Raw genomic sequence first — 13,108 nt, 5'->3', positions numbered from 1 at the left:
CTCAATCTACAACAACTGATAGAGTTTACATAGACTCAGTCTACAACAACTGGTAGTTATACATAGACTCAGTCTACAACAACTGGTAGTTATACATAGACTCAGTCTACAACAAATGATAGAGTGATACATAGACTCAGTCTAAAACAACTGATAGAGTTATACATAGACTCAATCTACAACAACTGATAGAGTTTACATAGACTCAACTGTCACACAAACGGTCAGTTTCAACAATTAGCACCTAAATAACCATAAGAGAAAATGTTGAGTGCTGGAATGACAATATGTCTATGGCAACTAATAGACAATATGTCTATGGCAAATAATCCTTCTTTATTCACTTATTGCTTAGACTTTACATTTCAGAGTCTCTACATCTGCTGCAGATTGCCCTTAATCAGAGTACAAGAAGGGCCACATGCTAATAGGGCCACAACTAAAAACCAGCTGATAAACTTACCAGTTCCTACCGGAGGCCGACAGATATCCGGAAAGTTTTTTTCAATGTGTGCTTGAACATTCTCTAGCCAGGGGTTAGGTGAGGATGGACGAGTGTTCAGGGTATGTAGTCTGTTTCGATCTATAAATGAAAACAGCTTGCAAAATTGTCCTGTAACAAATAAACTACAAGCTCTTGATAGTTGGGTGTAAACTACATAGACTGGGTTCCAATAGTAAGCAAAAGGTTTCATGTTTTATGTTACCAAGTAGTGCTTTCCTTCCGATCCATTAACCTGCCATGAGGTGGTGTCATTACTTCTCTAACCTAATGCTTATTTACAGATTGCAGCTGTCAAACGCCTTACCATATCGATTGATGGAACATTGCTCGGCAGTAGACCCGCTGGCATGAAGGATGCTAAGATTAGGGATGCCTGGTGAGCCACCAGCTGCTTCATCTGCTGGCTCCAATCCCACAGGTAGCTGCAGAGATATTTGAGACACATGCAGCATGTCTTTTTCACCGTAAGACCCTGAAAGTAGAATAGCTATGTGTATACTAGCCACATGTATGCATGAAATATATGCTCTAGAGATATACAGGAATGTCAAGTACCTGCTTGTGTGTATCAGATGAGTTATTGTAAAGAATAAGAGCACAGTGCATGCAATAAGTCAAGCAATGCTATGATGTCATTATACCCTGAGTTTATGTATAGGTACTGAAGGCACGAACACTTTGTAGTCTGATACATTCATTGGCCAATCCATTACGCCAGGTCAAGGTTAAGTCACAACACACTCAAGCTTTACCATGATGGCCTATAGCTGGCCACTGAAACACTTTACATCTCATGGCAAACGGTGATATTGACCTATTGACCTAAACAACACAATAGGTAAAGCTGTCACGAGATCTGCTTTTTCTGTATAGACTCCTCTGGTTGAGTTTTCTCACTCGAGCGGTATTGGTACTCAGCGTTGCTTAGGTAGCAAGTGGTAGTAGGTAGCTAGTGATAGCAGTTAGCAAGTGGTAGAAAGTGGCAAGTAGTAGCAGATAGCAAGTGAAGCTATCCAAGGACTTTTGCTAGCTATAGTAATCATCTTAGTCTGGTAATATTTCATTACTACTATGAATTTGCTTAGTAATCACAATGGTAACTATTAATTGTTTGGGATAATCTCACTAAAAAGTTAGAGTTATCTTATCAACGAGCAGTAGAAAAATGTTCGGCTGCAATATATGATTAGGTAGTAAAAGTTTTTGCACAGATTAAGTATTTTTACTTAACATATACAACATTTATCATTTTAACTTTTAATTGTAAGTGTTTTGTATATTTTGTGTAGTGTGTTTATTTCTGTGTAATTCATACATGTACTGTACCTGCTGCAATTCCTACTACAGATCAATAATGATTACAATAGTTTTCTTGGCCGTGTGAGTTTGTGCTTTTTTTCACGTATGGGCAAACATTTTTTTCTGGTACGGCGTCACAGATAACGCTAGGTGCAGTGTTAAGATTGAAGCTATAAAAGATTGACAGAAGTAACAAATTTGTGGCCAATTTATTCCATAGTATAGCCAGCTAGTCAGCTGTGTTTCAGAACTGGAGATTGAGTTCAAATCTATTGCGTAGCAGATTTTCATTCCTAAAACTCTATCGCTATTACTGGACTCGCAGACAGACAAACATTGATATACATATAGACATTAGCTATGACAAACTCCAGCAAGCCATGCTGACAAATCACCAGACTGAAGAAAAGGAAGAGACAAGAGAATGAAGCAATTGAAGGCGAGAAATATCTTGTTTAAAAGAGTCGGTGAAGGGGAGACTGGGTAAAAGAGGGACTCAGTAGAAAATATCTGCTAAAGCCCAAGACTGGATAAAATAAATGTTAACTACTTCACACTAGATATTTCTTTATTTTCAACAGACAAGGAACTTGTATTTCATTAAACCCAAGTGCATAGACTTAATAAGAGAGATGTTAACAAGACAGGCGATCCTAGGGCTATCTTGTGCATATTTTGTAATAATACTAGAATCTGTACAACATAAGCAACCACTCGGTGAAACTCGGGCTCGCCTAAACAACCTTTCTAAACTAAAACTAATTAAATTAAAAACCTCTCTAAAATGAAACTACATAGCCTAAAAGCCTTTTCTAAACTGAAGCTGCTTGGTCTAAAAGCTTTTTTTAAAATGAAACTGAAGTCATAAGATGATTATTGTTGAAACGATTGATTGTAAGAGAAAAGAGGGAAGAAGTGATGATTCGTAAACATAAATGGTTACTTAGACATCATCTGTTTAGCGTAATTAGCAATCTCTAAATTGAAACTACAGTTCTAAAACTGAAACTACCATCTTAAAACAGAAACTGCTATCTCTAAACTAAAACCGCTAACCCTAAACTGAAACCGCTAATCCTATAATTCAAATGCTTAGAAAATGGAAATCATTTGGTCAGTTACATTTTTGCTAAGACTTTGAGATCGAGGCTAACAGCATATAATGTTTGATACTGCTGAACCACACAGTATGCATGTAGGATAACGTACCGGTCGGAAGAGAGAAGTTGGAAGTGTACCCGTTCAGATAAATTCCTAAAACATTTCAATAGGGAACAAATAAGATATGCAGGAAGACCTAAGCAGTGTAGATCATCAACTAAAGAAAAAAAGAATTAATTTACTAGGTAGGAAAAATGCTCTGCGTGGCTGACTCATGTTTCGTGTTGATTGACCTGAGGTTTTTCATCTCAACTGTGACCTCATGGAGCCATCTCATTGTGTAAAACTTTATGCTTTTTCAACTGATGTTAGTGAGGACTTTAGGATAAAACAATGTCAGCAAGTAATATGTTGTACACGCTGTACAACATATTACTTGCTCTACCATCAATAGTACATGCGCTGAGGTATTGTGAATCCCAACAGAACTACCAAACCATGTCAGCCACAGAACATAAAAGTGTGTAGCAACAAAGTGAAACTTTATACAACTCATGTTAAGATTGCAAAAAGGCAAAGATGTGCCTACTTGAGTCAGAAATGCTTTCTAATCAGATATGTTGTTGGCACCAGAGACACTACAATGACTATCACATCCTGCGGCAATATGATGGACATAAGGCTTACTTTTGGGTGGTCCAGGTCCTACCAATGAATGTACTGGTGCACGTTCCATTTCATCCGCATCTTCCTTAGCCTTTTGATCTGTAATAATAAGACTTTGAAGTTGTACATTTCTAGTCTTGTCAATGTTATAAAACATATCCTTCATGTCCAATAGTTAACAGCCATAATCAGATCAGCGTATCTGATTGCTAAACAGGAGAGACTTCAGCTAAAAGAGTCTTAACTACACATAATATATAAAACAATATAGGGCACATCATATAGAAGACAATAATTATAGAGACTCTATATTGTCTTCTATGTGATATGCTCTATATTATAGAGCATATCACCACCTATCTAAGTGTCTATCACTTGTAATGTATGTTCCATTGTCTATCAGCACATTTCCCCATTTCATTGACAGTTAGTAACAGACAATGTTTTATTGCCTACTTGTCGTCACACAACACGCATGTATATCAATCTTTTACAATGTACTTTTCTACAGCTGGAGACATGTGTTCCAAACATAGCCTGAGAGTTTGAATGACCATAGATTAGCACTTACATGGCTGTAAAGTACAGCATCTATCAGTGTAGTCATTCATGCTGCCTACCTTTGACATTGTCCTTAATGTCGATCAATTGTTGCTCTAGATCAACCAATGAAAGGCTATCTTCATCGTCTTCACTCATTTCAAGTAACTTACTGTTGTTCATATTACATAGTTTAATTAGTAAGAATCATCTTCTTCTCTAGAGCTGAGTACAAACAGAAATTTATTAAAAACAGAATAAATGCATCTACACCAAAATGGCAAAACTGTTCATAGACAATACAGACGCTGAGCTCTCCTACACCAAGTCAATACAATCCAAGAGACGAAATGAATGAATCTCACTTGGCCACAATCAGTGATTGGATATTGAGAAACAACATACTATTAAAATAGTTTATAATAATTGTTTTCTGGTAGGAATAAAGGGAGTAGAGGTTGTTGTATATGAGCAAAACAGTAGCTTTGGTTTTGGTTGCAATTGGACAAAATATAATCAGAAAATAAACACTTGATTTTGCAATAAAATGAAATAACTTCAACAATGCCAATAGCAAGGAGCTGTAACAAGTATGTATAGCAAATAGCATCTTAGACAAACCGACAGGTACAACAAGCAATCAGCTCAGCAGAAAGTATAGCCCAGCACATGGCTACAGTGGATAAAAAATGATTAAACATAACTAAGGCTACATTTGCTCATTTACTGAAAAACAAAGGAGTATTAATAAATACTTCGTTACTGAAGTGGTTACATCACAAGTTTTATCAATCTGTTTAATCCTGTGATAGATAGAAGTAAAATTGACGTAATGTTTTTTATGTAAGTTTAGGATGGCTAGCTTTTAAAATTGCAAACTCAAATATTGAAGATATGCAGCTCATTATTGATGACAGTTTTCAATAGCAGTATTAGCAAATAAAAACAACTAGTAGTATTAGCACATCAGATCAACTAGCAGTATTATCTAATCAAATCAATTAGTAGTATTAGCAAATCAAATCAACTAGTAGTATTAGCACATCAAATCAACTAGTAGTATTAGCAAATAAAATCAACTAGTAATATTAGCAAATCAAATCAACTAGTAATATTAGCAAATCAAATCAACTAGCAGTATTAGCAAAAAAACAACTAGTAGTATTAGCACATCAAATCAACTAGTAGTATTAGCAAATAAAATCAACTAGTAATATTAGCACATCAAATCAACTAGTAGTATTAGCAAATAAAATCAACTAGTAATATTAGCAAATCAAATCAACTAGTAATATTAGCAAATCAAATCAACTAGTAGTATTAGCAAATCAAATCAACTAGCAGTATTAGCTAATCAAATCAACTAGTAGTATTAGCAAATCAAATCAACTAGTAATATTAGCAAATCAAACCAACTAGCAGTATTAGCAAATCAAATCAACTAGCAGTATTAGCTAATCAAATCAACTAGTAGTATTAGCGAATCAAATCAACTAGTAATATTAGCAAATCAAATCAACTAGCAGTATTAGCAAATCAAATCAACTAGTAGTATTAGCAAATCAAATCAACTAGTAGTATCAGCATATCAAATCAACTAGTAGTATTAGCACTCCAAACCAACTAGTAGTATTAGCAAATCAAATCAACTAGTAGTATTAGCAAATCAAATCAACTAGTAGTATTAGCACATAAAATCAACTAGTAGTATTAGCAAATCAAATGCTGAGCTTGCTTCTACTAATTCACACAATTCTTTGAAGAGTTAATTTGAGTACAAAACCAGCTCAGGTTTGCTTGCCTTAACCATAGTTGGAATAGTTACCTGCTTGGTTAGCATTAAATAATTCACATTGAGTCCCAACTTGTTAATGATGGGTGATCAATTCAAAGGGTTGCCTTAGATAGTCACATTTTGCAACCAGCTGTAACTATTCAGGTTTGTAGTTATAGCTTTTACATTGGCTACGATAGTACACTCATAATCTATTGCTATTGCCTGTGGTCCTACGAATTTGTGTTGCTGCATGGAGATATTAGCAAACACATATGTCCGATGGATACCAATGCCTAAGCGATCGCAAATATAAACAATACGATGAGCAACACACATGATACATCAGAGGAGTAGCAGGAAAACAGTCATCATATACTCATCCATAAGTAGATTAGAAACCGCCGGTATAAGCAATCTATGAGAAAAGAGGCATCAACTGACCTGTCAGACAACCATCAAAAGAAATTAACCCTTTACTGAAGTTAGTCGTTATTTCTAATCAGTACATTCTTCATTATGTCCTTAAAACAAGTCTATTAGAATACTAATCCTCTGCAACATAAACAATAGAGGCTGAACGTCCAAAACGCTTTTTCAAAAGCTAATAGAGACATCTATAAAAGAGAACAGTTCCAATGACGCAGCCTCTCTCCTCTCAGGCTACAGAGTCTTTATTACCATCATACTGTGAGTCTTTTCACCTACACTGTCAAAGCTTATTTTATTTCAACTTTTGCGCCTCTGTATCTATAGACTGTCAAGACTCTCATTTGACTGTCGACTCACAGCCATATGGGACTGAGCAAAGAACAAGGACGATCTTTTGAGTAAGGGTAAAATTTTTATTGGCTATTTTAACCATCAGTCATTAATATTATTGTTTTAGAACTTTGTTAATTGTGTATTTTAATTGTTAGACATAGAATAAAGAGTACGTTTTACTGAAAGAAATTGTAAGGAAATTCCGGACCAAAGTTTCTATTTATATTTACAAGATCACGGACTGAAGAGGTCAAGGACAGAAGAGGGAGAGTGTTTCTGGTTAGAGGAGGAAGGCTGAAGAGAGCTGGAGCGGAGGCTAAGATTGGATCAGAGATATCCTGGGCGCGGCCTTACGGAAGAAGAGCAACTTGTGTACGAATAATCAAGTAAGACCATATAGCTTCATATGGTGTCAGAATATACCGAACCTACAGGCGTAATCATGTAAAACATTGCTGTTTGTGTAAAGGCATTTCACAACACAGCGAGCACATGACAAGGCATAGATTCGCTGGAAGCTCTTTGTGTTCAGGCATAAGGTTTGGAGATTTGCTGAGATATCACAGGAAGAGTGCAACAATATTGCTCACAACTATATGTTGTGAGCAACATTTCCCGGAATTTTGCCACTTTAGCACTTAAGGCCAATAGTGAATTGTAATGTCATTTTTTATATATTTCAGTATTAACTAATTTTTTGCCTGTTAACCACATCCCTCGTAGCTTTTTGATTGTGGTGCTCTGCCCGTAAAACAATATAGAGTATGTCTGCTAGTGGTGAAACCAAGCCTGAAAAGTTTGTCAAGCCCGGGGATTTTTCTTCTGGCAACCTGGCCACTGCTTAGAAAGATTTTAAAAGCAATTTAGTTTATATGTGATTGTGAAGAAAATTAGAAGAGCTCATATGTAGACAAACAATGCTAATGACAATGAGTAGTGACTCAATACCGGTATACAATCAGTTCATCTTTGTGCCATCTGATGAGGATAAAGAGAAAACCCTGGTCAAATGCATCAAATATTTTGATGCGTATTCTGAACCTGTTAAAAAAGTTATTTTTGAGTGCTCAGTGTTTAATAAGATGGTAGAACGACCTGGCTAATCTCTGCACCAGTTTATAGTACAACTCCAAGTCCAGAGTGAGATCTGCGACTACGGTGATATGCGTGATGAGTTAGTAAGGGGCAGAATAGTGGTACAGGTGCGTGATACCACTATCGAGCTCCGCAAGTACCTGATTGATGTGCCTGATTTCACACTGAGCTTATACATTCAAAAAGTGAAGCAATATGTCTCAAATCAGGAGCATGAAGCTGCAATGGTAAAAAGGAGTATGCTAAGAATATGGACACAGTACAGCGAAATAATTTTAAATTGTCTAGACGAATGACTGACACTGAGAAAAACAAGAGCAGTAATGCAAAGGACAGACCGTGCTCAAATTGTGGGCAGTGGAAACATTTTGGTGGTCGCTGCTTAGCAGAAAATTCCAGCTGCAACAAATGCAATAAGAAAAGTCACTGGGCAAAAGTTTGCAAAAGAGTCAAGCAAGTACTTGAACGGGAGAAGAATGACGATGAAGTAGACAATTTGTTCTTGGGGAGTTCCTAATGACTAAGCCGGGTAAATCATATTGACATCATCTCAGTGACCGAAAATGCCTGGTCCGTAGAGTTACAGGTAGACTTTAAAAAGGTGAAATTTAAAGTACATTCTGGTGCTGCAGTCTCCGCCGTACTAATTAGCATCTGCAATGCTCTTGGTTTGAAACTGACACCTACGACTCAAAAATTGTTCGGCACTGGGAACGCTAAGCTTGCAGTAACTGGAGTGGCTATCATGGAATTGTCTCATGAAGGAACAGGTCAAAAAGAGAGGGTAAAAGTTTTTGAAGAGCTAGCCAGACTACTGTTAGGCAAACCGGCCATCAAACGACTGGGCATTCTCAAAAATTCTAAAGTCTCAGAGGCCTCTTCGACAGGTTGGAAAGAAAAGTCTGCGCCGCTGTTCCCAAGCTTAGGCATCATGAGATCCTAAGTTCATATTCAGCTGAAAGATCTTCCTTTGCTCAATCTACTCCCAAAAGAATAGCTGCAGCTCGGCGCCGGTCTCTGCAAGAAGAGCTTCAGTAGATGAAGAGGATTGGAGTTATTCAGATGATAGAGGAGCCTACAGGCTGGTGTACTCCTTGTATCGTGGTACCAAAGCAAGATAGGAGTATGCATAGAGTTTACCCGCCTAAATAAAGCAGTAAAGAGAGAGTATCACCCACTTCCAGCCACTGATAAAACAATAGCCAGCCTGCGAGTGTTCTCAAAAGTAGATGCAAATTGTGGGTACTGGCAGCTTTGGTTAGATGAAAGTCCACAGAAACTGACTATTTTTATCCCACCGTTTGGTAGGCTTTTCTGCAAGCGTCTACCAGTCGAGATTTCATCGGCACCCGAAATATTTTGGAACGAGATGAGGAAGGCCCTGGAGGGTATTGAAGGTGTTCTGTGTCAAATGGATGACACTTTAATTCATACTGAAACTGAAGAAGAGCATGGCAGTAAAATGAAAGAGGTCCTATCTTGTCTGGTTTCTTCAGGGATCACTTCAAACGAAGAAAAGTGTGAGTTTTCTCCAGAATTGTGTCACCTTTCCGGGTCATGTTATAGACAAAACAAAGATACATACAGATCCAGGAAAAGTATCAGCCATACAGGATTTCCCTATTCCAAAAAACAGGAAAGGTTTAAGGAGATTCCTTGGTATGGTTAATTATCTCGGTAAGCTTACGTCCGCTCTAGCGGATGACACTGTCAAGATGAGATCTCTCCTCAAGCTGAAGAATAATGATTGGTATTGGACATCTAAGATAACCGAATAGCTTGAAGTGATGAAGCAGCAAATCTCCTCATTCCCGGTATTAGTTCTATTTGATTTGGAGGCCGAGAGCAGCTATTTTCCAGAAAACTGCTGATGGCTTTAAGCCTATAGCATTGGCGTCACATACCTTTACGAACACAGAAAAGCGGTATGCCCAAATAAAAAAGGAAGCTCTGGCCATGTGTTGGACACGGAAAGATTCTACTCCATGTAGCTGGCCGCGGCTTGAAAATCAAAACTGACCACAAACCTGTGGTATCAATTATGGCAGAGAAAGAACTGTATAAACTCCTTATCTGTGTTAAGAGATTTCGTCTGCGTATGATGTGGTTTTCGTATGATGTCAAATACATAGAAAATATGGAGAAAAGTTGATTGTTGCTGATGCTTTGAGCAGAACCCCAGCAGGAACAGAAATAGTGTCAGAACCAGAGCCCCTCTACTCATTCAGGAAATGATGGAAGAGCTCCTGATATCTCGAGCCAAAAGAGAGCTATTCGAGGTTGCCTCTCAACAGACCCATAGCTAGTCAGTCAATGATGTATATTCAAGAAAGCTGGCTGAACTACCGTGACCTGCCGCAGTGTCTGAAGAAGTATAATTCGTTCAAAAAAAAAAGACTGTCGTTGGAGGATTGCTGTTTCATTACAACAGATTGTATATTCCCCTAAACAAACGAGAAAGGGTTCTGCAGGACATCCATGATGGGCATCAGGGAGAGAACCGCTGCCTCAGAAGAGTCCGGAGTGTAATTTAGTGGCCAGGGATGTCTCGAGGCATCAGAGAAATGGTAAAGTGCTGCAACAGATGCCTTCGCTTTAGGAAAGTACCCACTGAGCCATTGATCTCTACTCCATTCCCAGAGACCATGGTGGCAGCTTGCAATGGATTTCTGCAATGTTGATGATAGCAGTGAGTATCTAGTTATTAGTGACTATTATAGCCGATTCATGATCGCTGAAAGTTTTCTGGGAGCCATCGTTGCGGATCTGTGCAGAACCGTCAACAAGGTCATATGTACATTAGGTGCACCTCACATCATTGTACCAAAAAGTTCACAGTTCATTTCGAAAAGCTGCTCAGCTCATGAAAAAATAAGATATTATTCATTGAATCTGTTCCCCTAGAAACCCCCAAGCAAATGGTCATGCAGAAAGATGAGTGCAAACATTCAAAAAGCTTGTGGCGAAAAATGTTGAGATTAAATCTGCTATTATGTGCCATAATGACAGTCCTTTGCGGAATGGTTATACCTATGCTCAGCTGCTCATGGGAAGAGGGTTGAATTCAATGGGCTATCTCATCAACAGTCCAGTAGATGTAAACAAGTTCAGTGCTTATGAAGGTGACTACTGCAAAGGTAAGCAGGCTCATAATTGCAATCAGCCGCACAGGGCGGTTAAACAGGGCCTGTTGCCTGTCGGAGCTAAAGTGGTTCTCAATGGCCTATCAGCCAAACCTTTAAGGGCTGTTGTGATAGCGTCTTTGAGTAGAGGAATTGCATTGAAAACTGACAATGGGGACGTGCTGAGCCAGAACAGAAAACTAGTGCAGTTCGATGATCCCCATGAGTCATTTCCATCTGAGCATATATGTATTTCAAGAGAAGACTTCTCCTATCTCACACTGAACACTAGAAGTGAAGCTAGCACCAGTCAGGTTTCGACTATGCCTAGGAGAGAGAGCTTCACAGAGGCCGGACCTCGGCAGTTTTGAGTGCCGGATGCGACTGTTTTGTACTTGCTTCCGCATCTCTGCAGTTAAGACTCTCCAAGTTAGACTCCCCAAGTGAAGAAGACTGTTAAGTGATCATCTCTCTTAGACCACAGTTGCTTTCCGCCTGCACCAACTCCAGCACCCATTCAAAATCGCATAGAGGTCGGTAGATCAACCAGACTCAGCCGTCAGTCCAGCCAACGCTCACCTCCTCTAGTACTCATCGTCAGAGTGCGCAGACACAAGCTGAGAGAGCTGTAAAACCCCTAGATAAGCTTGGTCTGTGATAGGTGTATTTACGCGTTATGCCATGTTTTGTAAATAATGTCTATGTCTCTATACTCACTGACTTTCATGTGGTTAACATTGTTATTCTACTAATTTCGAATTTCCGTTTCCTCTCCATGATGTGGTACCATGTTTAAAAATTTGGATAAATCTTGGGAGAAAGGTTTAAGGAATTTTGGACAGGAATTCCTATACATATTTACGACAGCACTGACTGAAGAGGTCAAGGACAAAAGAGGGAGGGACAGTGTTTTAAGTTGGAGGAGGAAGGCTGGAGAGAGCTGGAGCGAGAGTTTCGATTAGATCAGAGACATCCTGGGCGCAGATATACGGAAGAGGAACAGCTTGCATACGGATAATCAAGTAAGACCATATTGCTTCGTAAACATCAATATTGCTTATAATAGCTGAATACCTTCAGGAAGTGCCAGAGCCAGTAATAATCAAATTAGTTCACGCAACCTAAGCAAAAGTGCATAAACTTAACATAGTCAAAATAGAATAAGATAACAAAGCAAATTCAACGCTGATGTATGTATTTTTTCGAATTAAATGCGTCTGACATAACTTCTCCCAAACCACACATGACAGTTTTATTTGCTTTTGCACAAATTACACTCCTGCAAGGCTTGTTAGCAGTCACTTCATATGCAAACATTACGTAAATTCAGCTTGACAGCCCACTATTATAAAACTACTTAGCACAAATAGGAGTTCAGTGATACAAACTACTCAAAATAACAATAAGCGGAAAACTTTTTACCCTGGCATCTGTGGTACCCTCATTATGACAGACTGTTTTAGCCAGAGAAACTTTACGCACAGTTTCGTTTAAATTTGCTTGATTTTTTACATCAAAAATTTTGATACCGTGAATGTTTTTTTCCAAAACTGCTCTAATAAACTCACCAACTCGTAAAACTGTTCACTCCATCAGCAACAAATATAGCGTTGACTTGTTTTCAGTAAAGAATGATACTTATGAGTAGCTCATGTTTGTTTGATCAAACAACATGATTAATTCAAGTTTTGTGTACAATCAAGCATACCGTATATACATTGCATACCATTTGTCAGCTATAATATAATGATTCTGGAGTATTCCAAATAAAAAAGATTGGAGTAGAAGGGGAAATCCCATGGCATCGCAAACTGTTTACGTCACATGACGTGAAACTGTCCAATAGTCGCGTGAATTCGTTTGGTGAATAAGTCTATGAACGAAACAAGTCTATGTTCCAATTCGAAGTCAAGAACCCGGGTTTCACACCCATCTTCATTGAAAGGAGCTATCTCCGATTAGGCGGTGCGTCAGGTTTAATGCGAGTTGTAATAATTTTTATTTATGTATTTGCTGACAGCTTTGTGCACCAAATATTATACATGAAATTAAAAAATCCATCAAATATGTGTAGTTCTAACAGACGTATGACTATCGGTGTGTTTCTAGGTCTAGGTAAAACTCGAGCCTTTAGACCCCGCTCGCGGGTAAAAGAAGGCCTTCAAAATGTCTGTCAAAAATTCGATAAAATTTCATGGCTTTCCCCGCAGGTTGCGGGAAGTCCTGGGCATAAAACTATAT

At 38.3% G+C, this 13,108-nt stretch overlaps 1 protein-coding gene across 2 annotated transcripts in view; it reads right to left on the bottom strand.

Moving 5' to 3' along the window:
• Positions 1-12,687, bottom strand: part of LOC137405907 (ATP-dependent RNA helicase DHX58-like) — a 126,136-nt gene extending 113,449 nt beyond the window's left edge. For both annotated transcript variants that reach the window (XM_068092362.1, XM_068092363.1), the window contains exons 1-6: positions 12,594-12,687; positions 4,192-4,336; positions 3,593-3,670; positions 3,014-3,058; positions 810-977; positions 464-583 (exon numbers count right to left, since the gene is read on the bottom strand). In XM_068092362.1, coding sequence (XP_067948463.1) covers positions 464-583; positions 810-977; positions 3,014-3,058; positions 3,593-3,670; positions 4,192-4,294 — 514 coding nt within the window. In that variant the 5' untranslated portion in view covers positions 4,295-4,336; positions 12,594-12,687. The remainder of the gene's footprint in view (positions 1-463; positions 584-809; positions 978-3,013; positions 3,059-3,592; positions 3,671-4,191; positions 4,337-12,593) is intronic.
• Positions 12,688-13,108: the final 421 nt, after the last annotated feature.

Source organism: Watersipora subatra, chromosome 10 (genome assembly GCF_963576615.1).
Source record: "Watersipora subatra chromosome 10, tzWatSuba1.1, whole genome shotgun sequence".
NCBI classification, from domain to species: domain Eukaryota; kingdom Metazoa; phylum Bryozoa; class Gymnolaemata; order Cheilostomatida; family Watersiporidae; genus Watersipora; species Watersipora subatra.
This window is presented reverse-complemented; position numbering and strand designations above follow the sequence as displayed.